The sequence below is a fragment of the Botryllus schlosseri genome, chromosome 5, assembly GCF_051294905.1.
Source record: "Botryllus schlosseri isolate E-star chromosome 5, Bs_hap1, whole genome shotgun sequence".
In the NCBI taxonomy this organism is placed as follows: domain Eukaryota; kingdom Metazoa; phylum Chordata; class Ascidiacea; order Stolidobranchia; family Styelidae; genus Botryllus; species Botryllus schlosseri.
In genome coordinates, this window is record NC_137240.1 from 13,334,671 (window position 1) to 13,362,352 (window position 27,682).

At 41.3% G+C, this 27,682-nt stretch overlaps 2 protein-coding genes across 3 annotated transcripts; one reads left to right on the top strand and one right to left on the bottom strand.

Moving 5' to 3' along the window:
• Nucleotides 1-6,900: 6,900 nt before the first annotated feature.
• Nucleotides 6,901-13,025, top strand: LOC145439081 (uncharacterized). The gene is made up of 8 exons (XM_080316557.1): nt 6,901-7,216; nt 7,804-8,011; nt 8,704-8,873; nt 8,990-9,101; nt 10,104-10,272; nt 10,339-10,465; nt 10,753-10,887; nt 12,647-13,025. Exons 1-8 carry the CDS (start codon nt 7,163-7,165, stop codon nt 12,797-12,799), a joined length of 1,128 nt encoding a protein of 375 aa, XP_080172683.1. The 5' UTR covers nt 6,901-7,162; the 3' UTR covers nt 12,800-13,025.
• A 135-nt stretch (nt 13,026-13,160) lies between these two features.
• LOC145439079 (uncharacterized) lies at nt 13,161-27,292 on the bottom strand. Of its 2 annotated transcripts, none has more exons than XM_080316554.1 (13): nt 26,036-27,292; nt 23,082-23,201; nt 20,686-20,856; nt 20,381-20,615; nt 19,679-19,864; nt 18,746-18,894; nt 18,090-18,224; nt 17,851-17,984; nt 17,658-17,778; nt 16,815-16,931; nt 16,204-16,314; nt 13,931-14,086; nt 13,161-13,872 (listed from the first exon to the last, which is right to left on the bottom strand). In XM_080316554.1, the coding sequence occupies exons 1-13, from the start codon at nt 26,130-26,132 to the stop codon at nt 13,712-13,714; spliced, it is 1,893 nt and encodes a 630-aa protein (XP_080172680.1). In that variant the 5' UTR covers nt 26,133-27,292; the 3' UTR covers nt 13,161-13,711. The 2 variants fall into 2 exon arrangements, with proteins under 2 accessions (XP_080172680.1, XP_080172679.1); XM_080316553.1 differs by having other exon boundaries at nt 23,082-23,204; nt 26,036-27,291.
• Nucleotides 27,293-27,682: the final 390 nt, after the last annotated feature.

Genomic DNA, 27,682 nt, shown 5'->3' on the forward strand with positions numbered 1-27,682 from the left:
CAAGACTATACGTGGCAGCAATTATACAGTATTGTGGACTGTGACTATTGACGAATTGACTATAGCCTACAGCAGAGGCGGCCAACTTCTCCAGTCGGCGGGCCGGATACACCTGAATCCATACATTTTTCGCGTATTTATCCACCTAATAGAAGGAATAAATCGTATTTAATATGGACTTCAAGTATGAAGCAGAGACCAAAAACAGTATTTAATGGATTTACTTCAATAGCTGTTGAAGTCTGTGAATACATCGGTGGTCGATCAAACAAGTTCTTTCAATTCTGGCTGCATGTCGGACGTATAGAAACTCTTAGTAAAGAATGCACGTGCACGTGAATGTCAGTTAGGTTGGTACGGAGCATTGTCTTGTTAATGTTTAATTGTTCATGGTTGAAAATGCTCGCTCGCAAATGTATAGACTACGATTACTATTTTTGTGGATCAAATTCCGGACACTTTTTAATGCCCACTAGTGGATTTTACATTGGGGAATGAACACATTGTCGGTCAATATGACGTCACACTAGCAAAGCTTCGCCTATCGACTATATACAGGAGTGGAGTGGAACATAGGTTTCAAATTGGGCCCGTGAGCTCTGGTGATTGCTTGGGTCTGCAACAGATTTCTTCACGGGTGGGATGAAATATTCTGGTGGACCTTATACGGTCCGCCGGTTGTGTGTTTGACAGTTAGTTCGGTGCGGCTATCTGGTTGTATGAAGTAACCATGTCCGAAACAACATTTTTCAGTCCCCTTCCGCTCAAAAAAGCACTAATCCTGGGCCCACCATAGAGTAACCGGTGCAACTTCTTGCGGACTTACTGTATATGGATCTGCTTGTTAAAATTTGTCAATACCAACAAGATAGCGTAATGGTGAAGCGTCCGGCTTCTTGATCGGTAGGTCGTGGGTTCGATCCCCGGCCGGGTCAGACCAAAGACCTGATTAGTAACACTGATATCCATGACTTCCCTGCTTGGCGCTCATGCATTACTGGGATAGCATGGAGGGGTGGTGCATGACCTAGAAAGCCGTAATGGCAATATCTGCACTTCCTTGTCCAGCGACATATGCAATATGCATATCATGCAATCGTGGTATGCATATGCACAGACCGTGTGTATGTGTATCATTAGTCGGTGTATATGCCGCAAAAACATCAAGGACAAAAATAAACTACGTCCTTTCCTTTCCTTACATTGGTTCTTCCATATATTTCTATAAAAATACACCAGTAGATTGCACATCCGGTGGTTTCCAACCTTTTATGTCCGCGAGCTCATTTCCAATTTGAAAATGTTTCGTGGTCCAGCTCAAAAAATGATAGGCTGAGATTTACTCACGGCCTATTTTGGAAGCCGATGGCGTCCAGGATCTACGCGATCCCCAGAATAAAGACAAGCGATCCCCAGGTTTAGAACAACTATTTTTTAGAGAGAGAGAGAGAGAGATTTATTTATTGATTTGCCCAACCGTAAAGAAAACAACATTGGCACATGAAACAACAATAAATGCACCCACAGGGTGTGACCGATATGACTCTAGGTAGGGTCAACTGGTCTGATCACACCCTGCATTAACAAATACAGATATTGTGTCATAAATTTGGATGCATTTGGTTGGGATCAATCAATTCAGCTCAGCATAATAATAAAATACTAGAAACTAGTAATTTGTTGTGAGACAAGCGGATCATTGGTGATGGCGCAGGCCTGTTTATTTTTGGATTTCTCCAAAAATAACAAAAATAGCTTAGTTTTGGATGTTTTCAAATTTTAGTTTTGGAGAATCTCCAAAAATAAGAATTGAAGGTGTTTTTAAGCCCTAATACTACTAGAAAACTTCACCGAAAGTATGTTATTATCATGTATTCATGTCCTTCAACACATCGACATCATCAGTGATCTTGACCCAACTTTCCAATACTTTCTTCACAAAGTCTGGCCTGAAGAATGGCTTCCAAATAAAAATCAGTCAGTGACGCCTGGTAGAGACCCTTCTCCCAGTTGATTTTCGAGAAATCGGCTTCGACCGTCGCAGTTGTGGGAAACATCAAACCATATGGGTCCAAAGAACTGTCGGATGGTTTCAAACTCTTCAATCTTCCAAACCTTTGCTCCTGACAAGCGCTTGAAAGTGACGTCCATTTTGTATCGGAGAGATATGGATTGGAATTGGTCTTTGATATTCTGTATCTACTCAGGTGCCCACCCCAGTGTTTGTCGATCAATTCACTGAGCTGCAAATAAAGTAGCATATATATATGTATCACTCTTGTTGATAATATTAGAATCTAAAAGAGCAAGAAGTGTTTGTTCTGTCCTGCCTACAAGGTTGCACCACAGGGCAGGACCCTTTCATTGTCGGCAACTTCAATTTTTTATGCCGTCGATGAGCCCTGCAATAAATTCTCCCTGCTGCCTCGAACGTGGACTGCTTCTCCTCTTCGTCGATATTATCGAGAACGTTGAGGACTGCACAGTGCACACCCCTGATCCTCTACGAAGTTGCGTGTCTCAGTGAACTTGATAGCCCAGCACCGTCTAACCAGAAAACCTTCCTTGCCGTGGGTGTCATTGTCCCAGTCCTCAGCTGGGCACCAAGCTTGAAGGCGTTCGACCAAGCGATGGAGCTTCTCTTGTTGCTCCACAATCAGATGGGCAAGTCCCTGAAGCTTCGTGACGGTGGGGCTCAGTTCCGTGGCCATGCGATCGAGGACGATCAGTTAGATCCACCACTGCGGCTAAGGTGCACAGGCCTGACTATTCTCTTTTATAACTCCGAGGAGTTGGGTACGGTGTCTAGTTAACCCAGTGGTCATCTTCTTAATTGACAACCAACAGGTGTCAACAAACTTAGGGTACGTAGTTTTCATCTCCTGGATCAAGTCCTGTTGCTGTCTGAGGTAATCAGCATTCAGTCCCATCATCGTGTGGACGAAGTGATTGCTGTAGAGGTGGCGGTATTCGGCCTGCGCCACAAGGTCCAGTGGTGCAGCCCGCACCACACTCGTACGATTTCATACCATGCCGCCTCTTCAACCCTTGTCGCCACGCCTCTGGTCCTTCCAGTGAGTGGATGTAGCCTACTTTTGGCGTTTCGGAGGCCCCCTGCCTCACACACATGCTGTTTTGCGTGTGTTTTTGTGAGTTTCCTGGTTGTTTCAGCAGTATTTACACTGCTCTGACTCGTTTATTTCACTAAAAAACTTGAAAAAAATCAACCAAAAAAAGCTTATTTTTGGATGTTTTCAAATCTTATTTTTTGAGAATCTCCAAAAATAAAACCCAATATCCAAAAATAAACAGGCCTGCTAATGGGAGATGAGGTGACTGAATAATTCCTTTCTAAAGGAGTGGTATGGGAGGTCCCGTATTGATGAGGGTATAGCATTCCATATGACAGGACCGGCATAGTCGATCGATTTCATTGTGAGGTTACTGGTGGGTCGATGAAAATAGATGTTGCCCTGGGAAGAAAATCTGGTATTGTGTGAGTGAACAGTTTGAGCAAGGACGAAGAAATCATTAAACACAGGAGGCAATTCATTTGAAAAATATTGATGCATAAATTTAGCTACTTCAAATATAAGAATATCGTCAAATTTTAGAATTTTATATTTGCGGTAGTACTGGGATAGTCTTGTTCGATGGGGCAAGCCAACCATCAAGTGCGTGACTCGGTTTTGCAGGGTACGAATTTTAGAGCAATGTGAAGTACTAGCATTCCCCAATACCATTATGCCATACTGTAGATACGAGTAAACAGCGAAAAGTAAATTATTATTTAGATTCACAGCAAGGTTATCAGAGGCAGTATTAAAGAGCATCATCACAGTTTTATCGGTATTTAAACTTAGTTTGTTAGCAGCAAGCCATTGAGAGACTTTTATAAGTTCACTCTGCACAGAACTTTTTAGGTTGCTTATAGTATCGGACGATGACTAGACCAAAGCATCCAAACGGCCTTAAAACCAACTCTGGGAATCTGTCCTTATCTTATAATTTCGATTACATTTACACTTATTTCCGTAAATGAAGGTTATTTTTATTTGTTTTTGATTGCATTCTTTGAAAGGGTGGTGTGTGGTCCCTATATTAATATCAATACACGCTGTATTGAATCGCGCGCAGCACGAAGAAAAATTTCAAATAGCATAAATCTGCTTGAAACTAATTATTTATGTTGATTTACGAAAAATTTTGAGCCTATTTCAGCCTTCAAAATTCCGGACATTTAGGCATATTTTAAAATTTCCACCCGGACACGGTTTTTACGCTCAAATTACGGACATGTCCGGGAAATTCCGGACGTATGGCAACCCTAGTATAGACCCGTGGGCCACATTATCATGTAAGATAAAAAAAAACTGTCTGCGGGCCGCTCAAAATGCCGTATGTTGCCCGCCCCTGCTATACGGTATGCAGCTATAGATATATCAGCAAACCCTTTATGACGTCACTCGGCAATAGACGGCTGAGCACTGTTTTATTACCATTTCACTCGATCGCTGTAGAATTCAGTGGAGCGGTAAATACGTGATTCGACGAAGATACATCATCTCCCGTGTTGAGTAAGAATTAATGGAAAACGCGGAAACGTACATTGATCGATTTTTATCACCAAATAAAAGCGCGCCGGTTGTGACCAGTACATATATCCTATTCCACCAAAACGTATCGTCCTTTGATCTCCGACAAAGGTTTCGATGATAGGGTAGATTACACTATTAACGCAATGGTGGGTAAACAGTACATTCGAAATGGTATTATACACGCGTCGCATTGAAAATCGGCGATAGTAATAACGGAATCGCTTCCAGACTGTATTTCGAGTACGCAGACTCTTTCATAGCGATTCTGCTTCTCACAATCTCAAAAGGCCTACAGTTATAAAGATCAGATTCAGACTGTATTTTGATTGACCGTTTACGGTACAGATCAATTGATTCGTTCATAATGAGATCTTGCTTAGTAAATATGACAACGTTGGTAGGATATATCGATGTCTTCACTGGATAAATTTTGTAAACACGATGTAATTTATAATCTGAAATTTCTTTTTCATAATGATCACCAAAACGGAATGCTATTGTGTCCGCGAATGGGTAAGTGTGGTGGTTGGTTAAAGAGCTTCGCAAATCTGCAACTGTACAAATCGGCTTTGTTGTACCTTTATCCCTCCAATGCCCGCCTGCCGCTATTGAAATCGGCGGTTTTTCGCTTGACAATATCGCGAATCGGTCCCGCCCCCGCTATCCAATTGCGTATCAGGTACCTGTTCTGCGCATCGCCCGCTTGTTTTGGGTAGTAAGCTTTCTATGTATACGATCCGGAAATGCCACGAGATGAAAGGACGGGAACAAAAAGGGTGGACCTGGTCGTCTGGGAAAAAAATCGACAACATGTCCAGAGAATTCAGATGGGAGTCGAAACATATTGCGCTAAATGGATTTTCAAATGTATAACAAATCTTCAAAGACCGCCTATGGTACGAATAGGTTCGATTATGACTTGTCTGGTGGCTATATGCTTCGTGTTTCGGGCTTGTAAACATGATGGCTGCCTTGAAGCAGTCTCAAAAATATCACGTAATTGTGTTCTGTTCAAACTAAAATATACTCGATTTTAAACGTTGTATGACTTAGGTATACTTTGTCAGTATAGTTTAAATGATTGTACGTACAATATGCACATACGTAGATTAAGCTCGTATTGGAATATAATTGCCAATTACCACATCGCCTACCCTTCGAACTTAAATTTGATAGTACTGCGATTTTAAGGTGAAAGTCCCGTATAGTACCAATCGTTTTAATTACGCATGCGTATAAGCCAAGTATCGACATTCCATGCCATACCTACCACGCGAAACATGAGAAGAGACTCAATGTTTTAGGTGATATGTTTACAAGAGACTTAGATATCATCTCCTCCGCCTTTACTGTGTAATCACGACAGTTCACAATATTTTCATAGAAAGTATGCATTAGCAGGGATCCTCCTCTATGAACATAGCGTCTATCGTGCGATTGCTCGAATTCAACCAAAATTATGTATAATGATAATACTTTATTATTTGTACCGGGGAGGGCAATGGAAAACGGCGGTTATTCGCCTTTGGTGTGTGGACGCTTTATTTTATCTTTTTCGTGGACATTCAGCGGTGGTATTTGGTTACCGCCTGACAAAAGGCGCGCGATAGATCAGAGCAAACTAAGTGAGATCAGAGGACGTCGATTGTTGAGATTAGAGATATTTACTCGCCTGGATTCAATCATCAAACGGACCGCCATCAAGGCAGTGGATAGATGGCCTGACTCCTTCGAGTCTAGAAGCATTGCTATACAGGAGTCGGATAACGACTATGTGTTGGAATCAGCGAATAGTCATCTGTCTATGTCTATGGGAATCTCGATATTGATAATTCATTTTAATTCAAGGCGTTGGTCGTTTTCTGAACATATTGTACTAAAAGTATATCGTACTGATATAAGCGTCTGAAAAGTTAGCATTATAAACTCCGATTGGTACTCAGGCGCGCTATGTTGTAGATAATGATTTTTGATAGCATGAAGCTAGTTATGCTTTTCTGCGTGTGATATATATGCGCAGAGTGTGGTCAAAACATGTGTAAGTATGATTCTGACGATATATCAGTTAGAGAGGAGAGCACGCGTAAAAAGTTACAGTTTTTCTTTCATATGCTTAATCGCCGAAAAATTCTTTAATCAGTCGGTAAGATACAACAGATGTACTTCAAATTTCTTCACATTTCTTTTGATGCGTGAAATTGTTCTCATGTTCCTGACACGTTATCCTTTACATTGTCTCGAACCGTGTCGATCCCTTTTGAGCTTTTATATAAGAACACGAGTAACGCAGTAACAAAGCTAAACCGACGATTGATCGGGAATAGAAAGACGGCGATAAATAGCCGCAGAAGAAGAGAAATATTTAATGTCTGCTCAAATGATGGATAAATTCTAAAGGGAACGAGTCGGACTTTTATTTCGTTACGACTTTCCTGGCGAAGCGATCTATTAATAGTTTCATATATTTGGTCTTGAAGAAGTTTGAAATGCCTCATGCGTTATTTCTCTATTCCTTTGCAGTTTATTGACGAGATTGTATTGAAATATAATATACGATTCAAGCGATGTTGAGTCCACCGTTACTTCCGCCGGGTCATAATATTTCATCGAGAATACAGGTAGGTTTTGCGACTACATTTGAGTGAGCAAGAACTTTAAACACGTACCGATGTCTGCAATAGACAGCCGCGCTGTTTTAAATTGCTGTAAGTTCGACTAGGGTTGACAATAATTGCGATTGTTATGCGAAAACCACTGACGTTATATTTCCTCGCATACGATCGTGCAGCCTATCGTTCTCGTTTTAAGATTTTCAGTGCATATTTTTTTCTAAATCTTCGCACTGCTCTTTAATAGCACCATCCTTTCCGTCCATATGTAATGTAGTTCGAAACGCGTTGGAATGAGATCAATATAAATTAAATAGCATCCCTTAAATACTACGCCATGAACGTCCAAATATTATGCAATTGGAAAACAGGTGATGATAAATTTCCGTGGTTGTCGGTGTGGTCCAGTCCACCCATACTATGTGGATGTGATTTATTATTCACTATAAGCACTACAAGGGATTTGTGACATTTTAATTCATACCCGTGGGATGCGCAACGAACTGCTCAACGCACATTATCCCCACGATGGTAGTGACGTCTTATTGTCGATTGTATATTTGGTATACCTTGTGACATATCTTTGTTTTTCGCAGATTTCCGACACTTCCAGTCAATTTGCCATAATGAGAGATCTTCACGATCATATCTCCACCGCCGACGATCAACACTTTTTCCACGGACATTGCCCCCATCCCGACCTTCACAAATGGAAAGGCGAAAGCCTATCACGAGTTAGTGAGCCGCCTCCATACGTCGGCAAATTTATGCCTCCCTACATGCTCGCGCCTCCGTCTGCATCCGGTGAGTATTACTCGCGTATTGGCATGGCAATATAGAGTTTATGGCCTTGCGAGATCACCTGTGCTTTTGATCTAACACGTGCCGATGTTTAACGACGCATTTATCGGTACTTTGGTCTCAACTGCCCCCCATGTCCATGGTTATTTTATAATTTACAGTCCACACATGCACTTTATAATGTAGATATTAAAGCAACTAAATTTATCTTGCATGTGCACGAGCAGTCTTGAAACTGGCTAAAATCTCGGCATTGTTATTCTGTAATTGGGCACAAAACGAAATGGACATTCTTATACACTGGAAGCCCGAAAATATTATGTGGCGACATGCACCACATTATTCATTGCATGGATGAATGCTAAGGAACTGCGAGAACGGACGTGAAAGATGCATCACCTTGATTGAAAATTTATATTACATCCTTCCAGCAGGCCTATCCATAGAGCAGAAACTAAACGTTCTAATTCGTTTGCTGGCTCACGCCGTAACTATAATGTTCTGTACAATGTAGGTCAACACATTTTTCTATAATCATGCTAAAATGAGTTTGCTCATTCAAAATCTGTGCACGATTAGCAGGTATGAATCGTTTCTGCAGTAAATATGCGATCTGTATATCACACTATCTTCTATACCTGCTGACTTCCCGTCGAATTTGAGCTTTTGTTTTACATCAGTTTGCTTCTTTTCAGATATAATCCACAAGACTACTGTTTCCCAGCCTCCCTTTTCGATAAATATTTCTTCGCCATTCGTCTCTTCGCCGTCAGTATCCGCATCGTCACTGTGCCACCACCAACGAAGTTTTCAACCAGACTACTCCACTCATCCGGGATATTCGTTCAACGCGAGAGTCTATGGCGTAAGTGTTCAATGACGAGCCAAATTATAGCCACATTTTACTCAGTCAACTGCTGAATTTCAATGTATAAATTGATGTGAATCAATCACATATATCATTACTGTCTTTTACTTTAGATTACTCCAACGATAGAATCAACGGAGTTTTCAATATGGAATATGAAGAATCACCGTTACCAACCATATTCTAACCAGCTACCGATGCGACACGTGCTGCCTAATCCACAAGGTTAGTTGATGTTTCGGTAACTATACCCGGTAATTATTTGTAGCTGAAGCATGCAAGGCTCTGATAATACTCCATGAATCTTCAATTGATATTATGCGACGTCTATTGACATCGAGCATGTGGCAGAGTCCTATATAGACCAAATTTTATATTAGGCTTACAGCTTATATGTGATCAGACATCTCTTGGTTCTCAACGTCGGCTATATCCCACCAAGTATGCGATTTTGAGAAATGAGGGTGCGAAAATACCAAAGGGGCTATAGGGGGGGGGAATGTTAGAACGTCCAGTGCTGAGCTATATTAAATTAACACGATAAAAAATGCACGTGAAGACGTTCTATTCTGCGTATGACGCGAAAAAGGTCAAATGAACGTAAAGTGCACGCCGAAACGGGTTTTCCGAGCACATACCGCCTCGGAAAATGGCCTCTTTTTAGTAAATTCACCAGCGATCAGAGTTATTTGAATAAATTTCCCGATTATATGTCCTCTTTTTGAATCCATAAATATGGAGGCGAAAATTTCTGACGAGATTGATAAGGGGGCGATGAGTCAAAAAAGGTTGGGAACCACTGCTTTTCATCGCAGCAACTTGATTTATTCAATGCATAATGGAATCAGGAAACTTGGAATTTTTCTTGCCACGCTGTTGCTTGCCGTCAGAGTATTCATCCTCAATGTAGCTGACAAATTCCTTCGAAATTAATTAGCTAAGAATATCCTGCTACACGACAGAAACGTAATATAACACCCGCAACATTCGGGGTCCGACGCTTATCACTCGACGATGCTGCTAAAGCGGCATCGGCCATTTTGTATGTAATCCTATCTGAGGCGGTCGATGGTTGTTTGGATTGTTATGAGGTCATAGACTTTCCGCGGATACCCGTGTGTACTCCGCCCACCACAAACTCCATCCCAGATATCAAGATTAAATCTTGATGGCGATTGTATGTATATAATTCGACAACCGTATAACATTATTTACGTGATTTTACAGGGAACGCTTATCTACCTCATTTTTTAACTCACGGATCGCAACAATCGGGGCATTTTTCTCGTATGAATCAATGCGGATTCGGCGAATATCATTCAGAAGCAGCCATGCATAGATCTACTTGGTTATCTATCGGAGATCACTTTAAATCACCCTCGTCGCTCACGAGAAGGTATATAGCACGAACATGAAACAGGCTGCATGAAAATAGGGTTCTAACAAAATTTCTGTAAAACAGGAGCGCAAGGTGTAGATGTCCAAACTGTGTATCTCCAAATGTAATCAGAAGTCCAAAAGGAAAGAAGGAACATATTTGTCATTTCCCAAATTGTGGCAAAGTATACGGGAAGACTTCACATTTGAAGGTAAGCGCATCGTTTTGTCGGATCTAACGATGTGCTGAGTGTTTCTGTTGTTGTTTTGGTATTGATATTGGTTGGACCACTATGGTCATGTACGCTACACCAGTCCGATATGCCTTTATGATTCCTGATCTGCGGACTATAGTAGTACGGCCCACTTTCGTTCGAGGCGTTTGTAAGACACCGTTTAATGCGTTAACGGCAAGGATGAGCCTATATGATGTGCTGCATAGTGCATACGCATATTGTATAATTCAATAAAGTCAATGTATAGACCTGCTAAATTACAGGCTCATATTCGGTGGCATCTTGGGGAACGGCCGTTCGTCTGCACCTGGCTGTTCTGTGGAAAAAGTTTCACGCGAAGCGATGAGTTGCAACGGCACATGCGAACGCATACGGGCGAGAAAAAATTCCAATGTCCGGTAAGATCAAGCACTATCTGAGAATAAGTAGGCCAGTTTGCTGATGCCTACACCTAAATATATAGGCGATAATTCCCTGTAGGTCTGTTCTAGAGAAGTACAGTGATAGCTCTAGATACCAGTCGATATCATAAATGTAAATTCATGTTTCAGCATATTACGTTGTTAACTTGGTATAATAAGCAGGCTAAATGTTGAGCTAAAAATATTTTATCCATGTTTTGCTGTTCACTCCGCTCTTTACATCAGAACCATTACTAACGTCTAACACGGTGCTAACACGGTGCATCATAACTAGAGACCGACCGATTATCGGCTCGCCGATAATATCGAGTCGATATCACGCTTGGAGAGAAGTATCGGTATCGGCCATTGAAGGTAAAAAAATATCGGCTATTTTCGTGACGTCACAACATGGTGGCAGGGAGTCAGAGAAGTCGATAGAAGACGCGAGGACGATAAATTATCAAAATAAATGGCCAAGCTGCATATAGTGCATACTGCATACAGGGCAGTAGGCGTGCCTAGCTGAAAATTATTACAGATAACTAACCACCGTCATGCCCCGCTGACTTCGTGGGAATCCCCCTCCAGTAATCGATCACCAAAGACAGAGAGCAGCTGGATGGATAGTTGTCTGCAGAAGATTTCAATCAGTAAGACAAATGATAACATCAATCATGTTGGACTGACCCTCGTGATGATAGAGAAAAGCGTCGCGTCGAAACATTTCTCTGAAGATAGTGCTATTGGTTCGGTGCCAACAGAGCCAGGGATATCTAGATATCCCTGCAACAGAGCTAATTATACCAGTAATGTATGAAGACGTTTGACTGAGGGCTGCGGGGCCCACCATGATAGGAAATACGCGAGCATAGAGGGCAAGAAGATCAAGCAAACGTGGAGTAAAGCCAATAATTGATACGAAAATCTTTGATTCCGTGATGACATTGGCCAATTCTGTCAAAAGAGCGTAAAATATTGATCAATTGATTGTTGAAATGCTGGCCATGGTCAAGGCCCAAGGAGGATGGGTGGAACAGTTGCAGACGTGGACAATTTGAGTTGTTTTGCACATTCTCTTCAGCTTTTTGTTAATGATATGCTGGAGACTCCAGGTGCACTGCCAGAAGAATATCAATATTTGGTGAGACCATTGAAGGAAAGATCCCCTGCGAGGGAGCGGTGGAACCGAAATGAAGAAAGATTTCCAATTCTTGCTGTGCCACTAACTATGGTACCAAGTGGAAGACTGCTCGCTGTGTTTAGTACTATTACTAATCTATACATCATTTATGGAAGACCACAGAAGTTCACTCCTTGGAGAAAGGGCCAAAAAATTGTGCTTCGTGAACTGTAATCTGCAACCGCTGGATTGGTGCTTTGCTTTTGATATATTTTTATAGCCCCTAGATCGTTTATTTCATGTTCAAGCATATCAATGGCTGTAAAGTTGTTGAAATAAATGCTCTGAGGTTTTAAATATGGTCCTTGAGCTAGATTCCATATCTTTTGAATATCGGCTGAATATATCGAGGTTATCGGTGGAGGTACTGGATATCGGTCTTATCGGTATCGGCTCAGAAATCCAATATCGGTCGGGCTCTAATCATAACTGCGTACAATCATTTAGCAGGCGACCATTTAAGACACAAAGGCACGGTGGTCACATAATTTTCCCTCCCGCTATACTCCGACACAGACTAACCAAAAAGCTTGTATCGATGCTATTATCTAATTAACTTTTTTTTGTAATCAGATATGCGACAAGAAATTCATGAGATCGGACCATCTATCAAAGCACGTGAAAATACATCAAAAGAAAAGCGCGAGCCAAGAGACCAAAGACGATCAAAGCAGCGGGGAAAACGCCGCGTTCGACGATATCGAAAAGGATACCGTTGATACATAAAATGGCGCTGCGGATTAGTATCGTGGTATCGGTAGAGGCGCGTGTCCTCGGAGAGACAACACTGTGAAATCAAGATTCTAATTTCCATAATAATGCGGAACGCAAGTTTCATATTTTCAACCGCCGCACACAAATTTTATCGCGGTGCGGTTTCCAATCATCGCGTATAAGTGATGAGTTTATCATTCTCAGTATTTTTCTAAATAAATGATTATACTTTCTGAAATGGTTACCCATTGAGCGCAGCGATATCCATCGAACGTGAGAATCGCAACAAGCAGGTATAGACTCATCAGTGAATGGTTATAAGATGAAGATATAGTTTCTGTTGTCAGGAGGGCGAAAGGTCATCGTATTTGCTTGCCATGATTTTGCTTGTTCTCTTCAAGGCGCTCTAAGCTTGGTGTATATCAAGTATTTCACTGTAGTCAGGGATTCCCAAGCTCCTTTAATTGTACATAATTTTGAGCTTATGTATAGAGTAATAGACACTAAACAGCGCTCGCGTATAACAATGAGTTCGATATGACAAGAATATCTTCAATAACATATATCGGCCTACATCGTGTCGGTATACCAGGAAAACTAACGCGTATAGCCCATAAAGTTTAAATAAGATCAGTAGAGAAAAACATAAAAGTCCAAGCGATAAATAGTTTTGATGAAAGCTTCAATCGGTTTCTTCTTATCGAACAGATTGATATGAAGATGTTTGGAGCCGCCTTGCCTGGTTTTTCCACATCCGTATTGAAAAGGTTTCGTAGAATTCGGCAAAGGCTCTCCTAATACGAATATTGCGATAACAACTTGCGCAACAGTGCGCAAATTACAAGTAAGCTGAAGTCACTATAGGACCACTCGTAACATGTACCACGGTTCGGGCACCAGCACCACTACCGTAGACTCTATACATCACCACGCGTGACGAATCGTGACTCTCTCTAAGCGATTTTTCTTCCTGTGGAATCCGTAGTACCAAATAAGCCCGGACGCAGCCGCAAGAGCCACAGCAACCATCAGTCCGACAATTATAAATACGGCGCCATTGTTCGAAGTGTTTGCCTTCACCTCGCCTGAAATAGAACAAGTGTTTAACGGGGGAATAATACGAATTAATAGTTGCTCACGGACATTCGTCAACGCTGATGCTTCCATTCCGTTTACTTGCGGTACCGAGCGGGCACGGTATGCAGAATGCCTGTCCCGACTTGCTTTGGTAGGAGGTAGGCGCGCAAACTTCGCAACTCTCGGTCTCCTTGACGTAATATGTACCGATGGAGCATATTTCTAAATATATATATTTTCAGAGTTTAAAGTAGACGTGACTTCGTAGATATCTATACTCAGTTACATGTGAACATAACAAAATCAAATACATGTCAAAATTTAGCTCCGATTATTCGAAATTTAATGCCGGTGACGTCATATTTGGTGGTACGATTGTTGATATACAATATTCTTTCCCATTCTCTACTATATAGTTGCTGAAGATTACCCCTGAAGAGTGTCAGCCGACAATATTCGGCTTTATTTCAATATGAATATACCATTCAAATGTTAAAATTAGTTCAAGTAGGAGTAGGAATTCAAGTAAATAACTTCAAAAATTAGAATTGGTCGCGGGGTCACATACTTTTAGCGGTTAATCGTATAGGTGGGCACTTTGGAAATGGCGTGGTGCATCTTTGCGAATGACGCAGTGTGACCATGGCCAATTACACTATAGCAGGGATGGCCAACATGTTTGCTCTTCACGGCCGCATTTCGATTACTCATGTAGCCTACGACCGGATTCCAGGCCATATAGTCGTAATGGACTAACTAGACGCCAATTACCCATGTTAAACTGTCCAATGTCCATGTCCAAGTCCGGTGAGCTCCGGACTAATCTATATATGGATATCAGATTACTATACACACCGAAACCGCGAATGATCTTGCCATGAATAGTTTCCAGAATTAGATATGGTCGCGCAAGGCGCAAAAATTGTTACAGATTGGAGAGGTGTTTCGAAAATTTGGGCGCAAGTTATAAATGATTATGGATCTTTGCGTGGGCCAATTTTTACTTGACCTCCCGTCAGGATTGTCGGTATTGCCACAGTGGAAAGATATTGGAATCGCCCAAACGTACCAGAAACAAATCACCATAATGCCACTAATCACTATAATGTTGTCATCGTTGATTGCATGCGAATGCTCCTGCCTTCGTTAATCTATACATGTTGTAGTTGCTTGTGGTATTCATTGTGTCTGTCGACTACTGTGGTCATTTACACCAGGCCAATTTTTTTCACTTTTTTCCGTAGCTGCCGAATCATAGCACGGCCCTCTTCCAGACTTTTTATAAGACACCAGACCTGGGCAAAGTGCGACCCACGGAGCTATTCTGAGCGACCCGCGACAAATTGCTTGAAATTTAGAACATAAAACCTATACTTTTAAATATTGCTGCGTGGCATAAAACCATAGGCTATATAAACTGAACCTGAACAGAAATTGGTTTACTTCGAAGCTACGTTCCTCGCATCCGTAATCCAAATTCAAAATAAAGCAAATGTAGCAAAGTATGCCGTAACAATTATAGTCACAAGAAGTCACTCTTTCCATATAGTTTGGTTCAAACCTTCTTTGTTGTCATTGTCACATTATACGCATTACAAAGTCTGTGCTTCAAATTGTTACTTGATGCGCGTCCAAATCCCTAATTCGTAAAATAAGTCAATCTGTGTCCATAATTACTATGAGACATCATCATCCATAATACCACCACCAATAAAACTGCAAGCGTCGCTCAACAACAAGGCGATTTCACCAAGCCACTCACTGTTCGGAAGGCAGCGACCAAGACAATAACCTTTGTAGTATTTCAAATACATGTATTCTGATATAAAAATGCGGATGGGGGTTTTGAAGAGAGTTCAAAATGAATCAAATGGAAATTTCTCGTATCAATTCATCAACTGAGCAGCATTTATTAGCAATGTAATTCATTGCTTTCAATTTAGAAATAACATTAATACGCAGGAGGAAATAGCTAAAAATTTTGAGCCTGCCCACGACAGCATTTTCTGCTTCTTATTTTGCCCACCCCTGGCTTACACGGATGATATGGCGAGGAGGAGCCTCGATGAACCTCCAAACACTTAGGTAGGAATTCCGGAGTCGACCTCGGTGTTGTTGTTGTTGGTGGTGGTGGTGGTTGTGGTATCCATGGTGTTTTTCAACTACAATAGTCATTTACACCAAGCCGATATTTTTTATTATGATTCGTTAGCTGTTGACTTGTAGCATGTCGTTGCTCAAACGTGGTAGCAATTTGTAATGCATCGAATATATCTTGAATCATGGTGTATGATTGTGGAATAGTTTAGAGCAGCACAACACAACACTCCATAATATACCTTCACAATATGTCCCGATGTACCCGGATTCGCAAGCACACTTGTAGGCATCGACTTCATCAACGCACGTTGCGCCATTCACGCAGCTGTGATCGACACAATCGTCGATATCTGAAACGTAATCGGAGATTTCAAATAAACGCTGTAGTAATGATACCCTTAAATCGGTGGCGATTGTTATGCCACTAATACCTGTAACTGTAAATCGGTTGGTCTGGCTGTAAGGTTGATGTCAGCTATAGTCTACCGCAGTTATAGGAAATAATAGGTCAATTTCAAGTAATAACACGAAGCAGCAAGTCGTCGATGCGAGTGACGTAATAATAGATAGGAATCGTACATGCAACGGACCGTATTACAGTGCTTTATTAGAGATAAAGACTTCGCCATTGATAAATTTCGGCGGAAGTGAAAAGCATTACCCATGTGGTAGATGTCTTAAATAACTTAAAGGCAACTTAGGCAACTTATATGAAGCAACGTATTTCCACCTTCACGACGACCGTGTTGTGCTGCATTGTCTCTAAAGAGGATGTTCACGAAATGTGCAGATGCGTTAATTGGCCGGAGGTACAGGCTATATAGATATACGACAGCGAGCAACTACATACCCGATTCGCATGTCACACCGGTATATCCCGACACGCATTCACAACTGAAAGACATTATACCGTCGTCTTGGCAAGTGGAATTGTGTTGGCATGGATTACTTTCGCATTCGTCCACATCTGCAACGTGGCAAAATATTTCAGAGCGAAATATATAGTCTAGGTCAGTGGAACCCAACCTTTTTTGGTGTCGGAGCCGCATTTCAAATTTCAGAGTACGTTTGGAGCCGGTCGAATACATTCATTATATCAATCAATTGCGATATTGATTTTTGATTCTGACCATTTTGCTGAAAAGTGCTTCACATACCTAGGTTGATCCAAATATAGAATCGTTTTTCTGGGCATTAGTTATTAAGTTGGTATACTTTTCTTCTGGAACTTGACTACAAAATCCAAGTATAATTGCTTCAGCTCGATATCTGTCTGAGTAGAAAATCGGTACTCGACAGCAGAGGAATTGGTCCACCCTTAATTATAAATTCCAGACTCCAAGCCCAGCAAGGTAATTTTGAATATGAATTTTATTTCATTGGTTGTAAATTGATTTTTTAATATTTTTGTGGTATTTTCAAACGTCAATGGGAGCCACAAGAATGCTAGCTGGGAGCCCCGATTGGGAATCATTGGTCTAGACAGGTAAGGGTGTCAAACTACGGAGGATGGAAGGGCATTAACCGAAGGGCGTCTTTTAGTTGTAACTCACAATGACGATCCGCTAACTACTCCCGAAAGATTGATTATATTGATCAAGTGGCAACCTGTAGCCGTTCGGGAGTACTGGGTCGATTTCAATCCGTGGATTTAGAGCACTTGGCCTCCCTTGATACACTACATAAATATTACCTATTTCACAACTTTTTCCGCTAGTCCCATTGACGCAAGAGCAGGAATAGTCCAACACATGGTCCGTGCACGAACCACCATATTGGCATGGATTTGAGTCACACTCGTCTATCCGGTCAGTCTTAATGGTAGGGATGTTCCATTTTAAATCGATGCCCAACGCAAATTTCAGTCCTATAGTCCTATAGCAAACCTGACAGCTTCGCCCAGTAAAAGGATATTCGCACTCGCCCCTTGGACATTCTCCAGTAAACCGATCGCATACTGCACCGCCATTACAATTGCATTCCATGTTACATCCTTCGCCGAAATTCCCCGGGTCACATTCTAAGCGAAGAATGGATAATTGGACATAGTCGAGGGTAAGAGAAAACAGCATCCAGTAGACATGCGACCCAATTTAGCCTGTGAGAATGCTTCACCAAGACCAACCTTCTTGACACGACTGTCCTTTCCAACCAGCACCGCATCCCATGGTACAAGCTCCCGTGAAGCGGTTGCAAAGCTCCGGTCTTTTGCAATGACACTCCTGTCTACAGTTTGCTCCGTAAGTCCCCACTGAGCAACCTGATCAATTTTGAATTTGCAAATATAAGCTTGACACAGCGTTGAAAACGGAGAGGACGAGATCGTCAATATACTATATACTAAGGATCAGTAAGAGATCTATAAACACATGAAAATAACAACATGAAAAACTTATGTTTATGTCACAAAATTCCGAAATCCATATTTCTGGGACGTCGTATAAAACCATAGGAGAAAGGCAATTTCTCTTTACTCAAAACACCGATCCATGATAGCAGGAAACTGACCACGATTTGATATAAAGTTTTATCTTGGTAGTACTGAAGTATTCGTATGTGGTAAAATTCGTAACTTCGCGCTCCCTAAGGAAAACGAACTCTTTCAATCTATGGAAATGAGATATTTGATGAAATCGATACTTAAATCAAATAACAGCGAATATTTGCCAAAAGACCGTGACGAGTTGCCGAAATTGCAAATCTTCCACGATTTATATCAAAAACATACTGTAAAAATAAGGCAATGACATTACAATTAAGACCACCAAGTCAAGTGCGTACCATCTGTACATTCCATCCCCTGAAAGCCAGTGGCACAAGAACAACCGTAAGGGTCAAGCAAGCAAAACTGCCTGGATTTACATTCCTCGGCGTCGGCCCCGTGCGTTGATCCGCCTGGCTTGCAGGAGTGTTGGCAACTGCTTCCGAACCTGTCGATACAGCAGTTGTATTCATTAGACACATCGGATGCAAGAATACACACATATACTTAAATGATCTGGTTACGTCACGATTTCACTGTGGTTTTATAGACAGCATAGGGGCGTGTCTATAAGGTTGCATTTAAAACAAAAATAAATTTAAAAAAAAAACATGAATCACGCTTGTTTTTATTGCTGTTTTTCTGTTGTTGTTTTTTAGCCATGACTTCACGAATCTGTAATTGTTACGTCATCGTGAATGAACATAGAATATTGAAAATATAGGGTAAATATAGCTCCTTTGAGGAAAAAAGCTCCCAACCCCTGTCTCACACGGATGACTTTAACCAGGACTACATCGTTATGCAGCATTTTTACGGCTGACGGTCATCATCTAAGAACATCCGTTCCGTATACCAATTTTTAATTATGCATGCTATACTGTTGCACTGACGACGATTTCGAGGTTTCCAACCATGCCATATCGTATACGTCGTCTATATCTGGTGCAGATCTTCCGTAGGCTCAGGCTTTGTTTTGAATGCAAGTTTTTTGATCAATGTTCAGAAATTCAAAATTTGGGACAAGGAACTTCGGATGGCGGCCTGCCCTATGCATTGCGATCGTATACTGACTATCAGGGGTGACCAATAATGAAGTATACTTACACTTCTTCGGAGTAACGAAGGAGATGTTGCTTACCTGTTCTATACTTACTGAAGTGGGTATGTTTTAAGAATACGTCTAACTATACGTAAACTCTGCATTTTCGTTTATCTCAACAGAGGATTACCTGTTTCCTCCGCAAGCTTCTTCACATCTTTCACCTTTGAACCCTGGCGGGCAAACGCACTGCCCCGTAGCATCGTCACACGCTCCTCCGTTTATGCAGCGACACGAGCGTCCACAATTGGGAGGGCTCCATTTCATTGGAGGGCAGTTTCGCACGATAAGTCGCATTATACCTTGGTCTATTGGCCTAAAGAATAGTATTTTCAGTACATGCGTGTTGGAGTAGGCTACCATGTCACATATAGTCAATATGTCTGCTATAGAAGCGTAAGTCTACATTATACCTGGCAAGTAGCGTCTGTGCGGCATTCAAAATATAGTAATAATCTCCATGTTATAAAATTGCGCGTGACCAAATAATTGTGTAGTATTCGTATATATTATAGACACAAAATAATGAGTTGAGTAACAACATTGGTGGTAGTTACCTAAACGAACTGAGTTTCGAGCAAGCTTACACATATCCGAGTTGTTATCCAAGTTGTTTTTAAAGTATGAAGTTGTTACATTTTACATTACAATCTTATGGATTACCTGCCAATAGTCAGCTTACGCATCATATGTTTTGAACAAATAGGAAGCTTTTTAATCTCTAGCATACATCCATGGATGCCAATTTCAATTTTTTGGTTCATTCTAATCGCGAGAAAATTCCTGGTATATACAACGCCATTCCGGGTCATCTGTATATAAATTATTCTACCTGTAAGAATTTTCCAAATGTTCCCTTCTCGTGACTTGGTAGCACTCGTAGATACCCGCATCCGATTGTTTCACGTAGGATATTCTATGGTTCAGTGTCTGTAAAGTGGACATAATTATCCCATTGTGTCTCCACACCACCCGCCCACCGCTGTGGGAGCGAAACGCGAGATTGATGTCTTCCGAGAGGCTGGCGGTTACGGTAAACTCGTCCGGCCATACATTACCGCTGGCACCTAAATGCATACAATTTACATGAATACACACGACATATCTTTCTCCAGTGACTAAAATGTTCCGTTTTACCAATTTTTATTCCTATCGCTGTCTGATCGTTGCCGTTGCTGCCGATGTTGCACGAGAATACTCCAGTTCGTTTTAGGCCGCCTTCGGGGAAAAGAGCCAGGCGCTTCCCGGGCCATGATTCGGGTGAAATCGGACCAGAATGAGCCATGGATGTCAAGTATGCTCCAGAGCCTGAATAAATGGAATGGAACCTTGATTACTCTTCAAACTTAGATACCGGGTTACACTTGGGCTTGGGCATTAAAGCATTACTTTTATAATCATATGCTTAAGTGCTATCGAGGATAGGGTTACCATACGTCCTCTTTTAAGAGGATTTGTCCTCTTTTTTGACTTTTTTGAAAGTGTCCTCGGAGGACGCCCTTTTGTCCTCTTTTTTGAGATTTTGTCCTCTTTTTTGAGGTCAGATTTAGAGCAGAATGCGAGTGATATGCCGTAAATTAGCACAGAACTGACGCTCCGCCTGGTATTTTGGAGTGAAAAACGGTTATTTTAGCTCTGGGCGGAACTATGACTTTTTTTTTTCTTTAGTCATCCACCTAGCAATGCGGGAAGAAAAACGGTATTTTGAGCTCTGAGCGGAAAAGATAACCTTTTTTTTAGTCATCCACCTAGCAATGCGGGAAGAAAAACGGTACTTTGAGCTCTGAGCGGAGAAGATGACCTTTTTTTAGTCATCCACCTAGCAATACGTGAAGAAAAACGGTATTTTGAGCTCTGAGCGGAAAAGATAACCTTTTTTTTAGTCATCCACCTAGCAATGCGGGAAGAAAAACGGTATTTTGAGCTCTGAGCGGAGAAGATGACCTTTTTTTTAGTCATCCACCTAGCAATGCGGTAAGAAAAACGGTATTTTGAGCTCTGAGCGGAACAGATGACCTATTTTTAGTCAACCGATCACAGAGTGGGAAAAATTCACCGGTTTTTGAGAATTCTTCTCCGGTTTTGCAAGTCTCAAATTTCTGAAAACGTGTCCTCTTTTTAGATTCCCAAAATATGGTAAGCCTAATCGAGGACTACCTTGATTACCTGTTTGCATAACTGGAAGGCAAAGCTTTACAAAAGGGCGATATTTGCTGGTAGCATCCAGACTGCAGAGGTGATCAGCAACGACGTACTTTTACTTTTTCAAAGTACTAAAGTAGGCTTCGCGCGCTTATACTCCTTACTCACGTGGTAATTTTTGCTACAGTTTAGATTTTTGAAAAGTAGAAAGTAGTTTTAAAATAAAGTTTGTATCACTTTTGTGAGCGAAACGTAATAAGATAGGGTCACTCTATGTCTTCCTCTAGGTGGATTTGTCCTCCGTTTTCAAGAAATCTAAGATCATCCGAGGACGCATAAATTTCTTCCTTTAATGTTTTGAGAGTCGGGCGATCGTACAGAGGCAAATGAAAATCACATAATATACATGAAATCTGGATTTCGACGGCAAGGTTGCCTAAGAAAAAAGTTAACTCCAATCGGTTATAAGTGGGAACGTGTCTTTCGGGGGTTAAGTTATATAAAGATACCTTTTTTCTAGTCAACCCATCAATGCTATCAGATTAATTGTCAAACGTTTGCGACCCCCAATCAAAACGATTTTTAGAAACTATTCTTACCAGAGTAATGTTCTAACTGTTTACTTCCTACTTTCGCACTCCTTATTTTAATTGAGTAAAAATTTACTGCGTTAACTTATGCCATTGGTCCAGCGTCCAGTGTCCTGCGCCCACAGGGTCGATTTCGATTTTGAGGGGGCGATATGGAGGCCTGGGCTCAGGGGCGGTATGGGGGCGCTGAAGAAAAATGGCGTCGCAGTATGTGGTGTAGTAGGGTAATATGATGATGATGATAGTATAACAATAGTTCTATATATCCCTTATATCCCTGCGTTCTCAATGCAAGTTGACATTCGACAAAATATGTCAAATCTCGAAATTTTTCGTCGCGCTACGGTCGAAATATATACCGACTATGTTCGCAACATGTTTCCATGAATGCACTTTGGGTTGCATTTAAAACCAACGGGGTTTTACACATAGGCCTTTTAAAAATGTTTGTTTTTTCAAGTTGTAAAATTATGCTATAATTGTGTAATTACTTTCCAAAAATATGTTGTATGAGCCTACGGACAATTACCACCCGGTATAGCCGACGTATACGATATGGGATGGTTGGAACCCTCAAAATAGTCGGTTCAACAGCTATAGTACGTAGATATTTCGTCAAAGGAGATATATTTATTCTATATTTTCAATTGTCAATACCAATCCACTATAACGTCACAATTTAATATTTGTGACGTCATGGCTTAAAAAGCATAAAAAAACATGATTTAAACAAGGGCCTTGTTTTAAAGATGTTTGTTTTAACTTGATTTTTGTTTCAAATGCAGCCCTAACTATACCCACCTGTGTCCATAACACGCGTAAATACATCATACGGAAGGTTCGGTGAGTCCGAAACGCATTTGAAATATGAAATGACCCCGGTTCTTACGACGGGCTGCTCGTTGACTAGAGTGAGGTCGACTGCTGCAAAATGGAGAAGATATAACAATATTTGTAAGGTCAAAACGCTCAACCATATGCAAAACGTGCCAGCCGTTTATCAAGCGAATTTTGTTGTTAAATTTGTAGATTGGATACCACTCCAGAATTTGTATTGTATATAGCTGTAGTTGGTAGGTATAAGCTACTGTAGATGTGCCCATAGGCGCCGACTTTTATTTTTACATGGGGTGGCGAGATGAAAAAGGGAGGGGTTTGAATAAAAAGGGAGGGGTTTGAATTTATTTCAAATTTATCAAGTTAGGATCAATTTATTACCGTTAAGTACGTGCGTAAATCAGTAACTACCCATAATACATGGATAGGACAAGCTTCCTTGTGTTGACGCATTTTCGCGTAAGATTGCCAGCGAGTTCAGCGGTTAATTAGTGATTCCTCGATCTCGCTTTAATATCAACAATTCACTACCCAGCCACCAACACGCGCGCGAACAATCGAATACGCAACCTCGGTGACGACGAACTATATCACAAATTAATACGATTGAAGTCTGCTGCGGAATCTGCTCTGTAGGCACATATTTCAGGTGATTCAGGCCTGTCGTATCTTTTGATAACTCGGCCTTAACACACATCTTCTGATGTTTTAGTATAAGCGCTAATCAGTTACGTCCGTTCGAGACTGTTCGTTGCCAATTGCGCAGATTCAAAGTTGTTCAAGTTCACGCTGTATCACAAAACAATCGCATAAGTAGAGATAGCAGGCAAATCATGCGAGGCCTGTAGCAGACGCAATAGTTTAGGCCAGCAATGTTATCACATGCGCCAGTCCTGCTGTAGACTCGATAGTTCAGGCAGGTAACGATATCAGGCCTAGCCTGGTGCACGGGATTGTTCAATATTCATATGTCCATTTGTCCAATGTTCATATCAGCGATTATAGCGCGCAGGCCTGCATGCGGGTGCGCCAAATCAAACCTGCGATGATAGCGCTCATCAGGTGGCAATGACCCATTACGAATACAAATGATTCTCGCTAATTTGCAGTACGCAGCATCGATAATGCGAATTAGTGAATTGGCATTTCAAAAGGACGGGATTTCTAGTTTTAAATGAGTAACTCCCTGACAACGCAAATAGGGTTTTATTACTGACAACGCGCTGGTTAATATCAGCCCGGGGCCTACGGAGACCGCGATCATCCAGTCGAATTTGATCGTGAAATGGTGCGATTTTAATATCCATGTGTTATTGCTAGGGCTGGGCACAATGATTCGAGTACTCGAATCTGAATCGAGTAATAATTTTAATGATTCGAGTCGAGTAGTAAAATACGATTTTTTCGAGTACTGAAATTATACGCTCCTCGCCACTGAAAGTTAATTTATCAACGATAATTATAGTTTCGATATCAATTTTCACTGTTGAAGCCTTGAAACCTATATTGGCCGCATCGTAGCATACGAAACATATAGTACAAAGCTACGAACGTTACATGAAATGACATATTTCCGAAGGCATGATCATCCGCAACATTGTCACCAAGTGCCATGAAATCGATATGGACGAAAATATGCCAAAGCAACCTTAATGTGATGGATATCAGGAATTATATTCTTTGTGGTCGCATAAAAGGTACATATTTGAACTTTGACATAATACATTGTGTTGTGACGTCATAATGAGTGATACTCGATTACTCGACTCGACTCGAAGCATTTTACGTGATTCAGAATCGAATCACTCAGGTACTCGATTTTGCCCAGCCCTAGTTATTGCAGAGACCTTATCAATAGAAATACAAATCCCAATTGTTTGTAATTCGATCCAGGACACGGTTGCGCTCGATAGAGTCCGCCCAGCAATGAAGTTTATTGGAACATATAAGTTCCCAATTCAAACTAATCGAATAAATTAAGAATTTGCGCCACCGAGAATATCGTGTTGCATCAATATTTGACAACATGATTCAACGCCGTGCACTGCACAGTGCGCAGTTATAACAACAAATCAAACACTGACAAGTGACATCGAGGGAATACGTGTGTGGAGTGTATAAAGCAGACACGAATTTGTAGCCCCCAGATGATAGCAAACGAGAGACCCCGCATCTATCAGTAATTTCTCAACTTGCGAGTCTGACATCGCGACAATTCTTTGCTCAATATAACGACGTTTGAGCTGCATTGCTGCATTTCCCGATAAAAGTTGGCAAAGCCTTGTTAAAGTAGCCTAATGAATATGCGCACTTTGCGCAGGGATGACTTTCAATTCGCATGCATACACATTACACAAACACACTGTCCTATTTCGCGCTCCAATTAAAGAGACTATCACAAAACTAACTCAAGAATTATTTTGTAAACGGATATGCGCGGAAATACAATTTAATTAAGAGAAGGAGAACGTGAATTCGCTTGTCTGGTCTAGGGAGGAGATGGTGTATCTCAGCCTCAGCCCACGCGTGTCGAAATCGACGTCGTAAACGCGTGCCGAAAAAGACGTCGCTTCGATTGTATGATTGTGATTACTAATCACGGATTACAATTTATCGGGGCGTTTTAAAGCACTCGTTCGTCGTCGCTGGCGAAGCTGCGTACTCAATTATTCTCGCGCGTATCGGATAATGGTAAATAGTAGTACTCGCTAATTGACAGCGCTGATGATCTCGTATCGAACTGGCCAGAGAATAGAATTGTACATAACGTTGAAATCGCAGACGGCGGGCGTTCAAGGATTTTGTATGGGGTGGCCGCCACCCCATAAATGTGTCATGGGGTGGCTGCGCCACCCCGCCACCCCGTAACTCGGCGCCTATGGATGTGCCTATAGTTTACCCAGGTAGACGACACTCACCTGATAGTGAGGACGTTAAATAGAAAAGATACGCAACTGCATAGAACAATACGATGTATCCATTGAAGAATAAAGATGCGATCTGTCGCTGAATCATTGCATGAATACGCTGCTTAGTTTTCTGTGAAGCATCTACGGAATGAACAAAAACTTAGAGTCATATAGTGTCTTGTTGGAAAAAAATAAATGAACACCCATTTCAACTCCATACCACTGCCGAAAACTGACGACAGTCGGTCTGAGTAAAGATCACTAATGGTTAGAACAGATTCCATGCAAGTGACCCAAAATGATGTGGAAGTCAAATATATTTTATACCGCTTTAATGTTTCAATCGCGGTTCGCGTAAGCTACCATGGAATGTTACAAAATGTCGAAACGGGAAAACTAGAAGTAAATCCTTCAGCGTGTCAAGAAAATCAACATTTCTGCTGGTGTGACAGGCCTATGCCATAGCTGCGCCGATAACAATGCACATAATAAGCTATGCGCTGTTGACATTGTGTCTCGATTTTTGAAGTAGGCCTGTTGATGAGTATGAGACAAAAACGTGAACGAAATCGCAATAACACATTGTCTGCTATAGCTATAGTAGTGCTGAGTCCTTACGATCATGTACCCAAAGCTAAGCCTTTCAACCTCTGTGACGTATCTTTCCTTCCTATAGTCGGCCTAAATTATCATAACAATCGGCTTCAATAAAAATCCCATCGACTAGTATGACGATAAAGGATTGATTTGAAATTACGCAACTTGATATAGATACAATCACGGTATCATAAGAGCCCTTGACGGGTGTTACGGAAAACAGCACTTAATTCCCAAATGATTAGCAATTGCGATGTTGTGAAATGGAGATGTAAATAGCAACAAGAAATTACCTCTTGAATTTTTATCGAGTGGGTTTGGGGCGTAAAATTTAATCTGCTGCACGAATGATGTGGCCTAAGTCAGTCCCAATGACCGCGTGAACAGATTGGATATTCCATAGGGCATCGGTTCTAAAAGTATGTTTGTTGGTGGCTCCCTAACAGCGCTTACAAACACCGAAGCTCTTCAAGGAATTTGAATGCAAATTCCAAGTTATAATAAAATTAGGGTTACCATATTTTGTAATCGGGAATGAAGGACACTTTTTCGAAATTTTCAAACTTAGAATACCGGAGGAAAATCTTCAAGAAATGGTAAGTTTTTCCCACTTCGTGGTCGGTTGACTAAAAACTAACCGGCTCAGCTCCCGAAATAGCCGCCGGAGCGTTACTTCAGTGCTGATTTACTGTATATCATCAGTCCAATTTGCCCTACATTTCTAAAAGTAGAAGGCAAAATCTCAAAAAGTAGGATATTTAGGCGTCCTCGGAGGACATTTTCAAAAACCCGAAAAAGGAGGACAAATCTTAGGGTTACCTTACGTCCTCCTTTAGGAGTATTTCTCCTGTTTTTTGACTTTTTTGAAAGTGTGCTCGGAGGACGCCCAAATGTACTCTTTTTTGAGATTTTGTCCTCTATTTTGAGAATTTTGGTTAGATATAGGGCCAAATTCGACTGAGACACAATAAGTCAGCACAATAGTAACGTTCCGGCGGCTATTTCGGGAGCTGGGCCGGAAAATTGACCTTTTTTTAGCCAACCATCTGATAACGTGAA

Excerpts from the sequence above, each read along its gene's own strand:
- LOC145439081 (XM_080316557.1), top strand. The coding sequence starts at position 7,163 with ATGTTGAGTCCACCGTTACTTCCGCCGGGTCATAATATTTCATCGAGA. Across the intron at positions 8,874-8,989 it reads TCAACGCGAGAGTCTATGGC|ATTACTCCAACGATAGAATC; the intron begins GTAAGTGTTCAA and ends CTTTTACTTTAG. Across the intron at positions 10,273-10,338 it reads CCCTCGTCGCTCACGAGAAG|GAGCGCAAGGTGTAGATGTC; the intron begins GTATATAGCACG and ends TCTGTAAAACAG.
- LOC145439079 (XM_080316553.1), bottom strand. The coding sequence starts at position 26,132 with ATGATTCAGCGACAGATCGCATCTTTATTCTTCAATGGATACATCGTA. Across the intron at positions 16,932-17,657 it reads CGGAAAAAGTTGTGAAATAG|ATGTGGACGAATGCGAAAGT; the intron begins GTAATATTTATG and ends GCCACGTTGCAG. Across the intron at positions 14,087-16,203 it reads CATCGGGACATATTGTGAAG|AAATATGCTCCATCGGTACA; the intron begins GTATATTATGGA and ends ATATATATTTAG.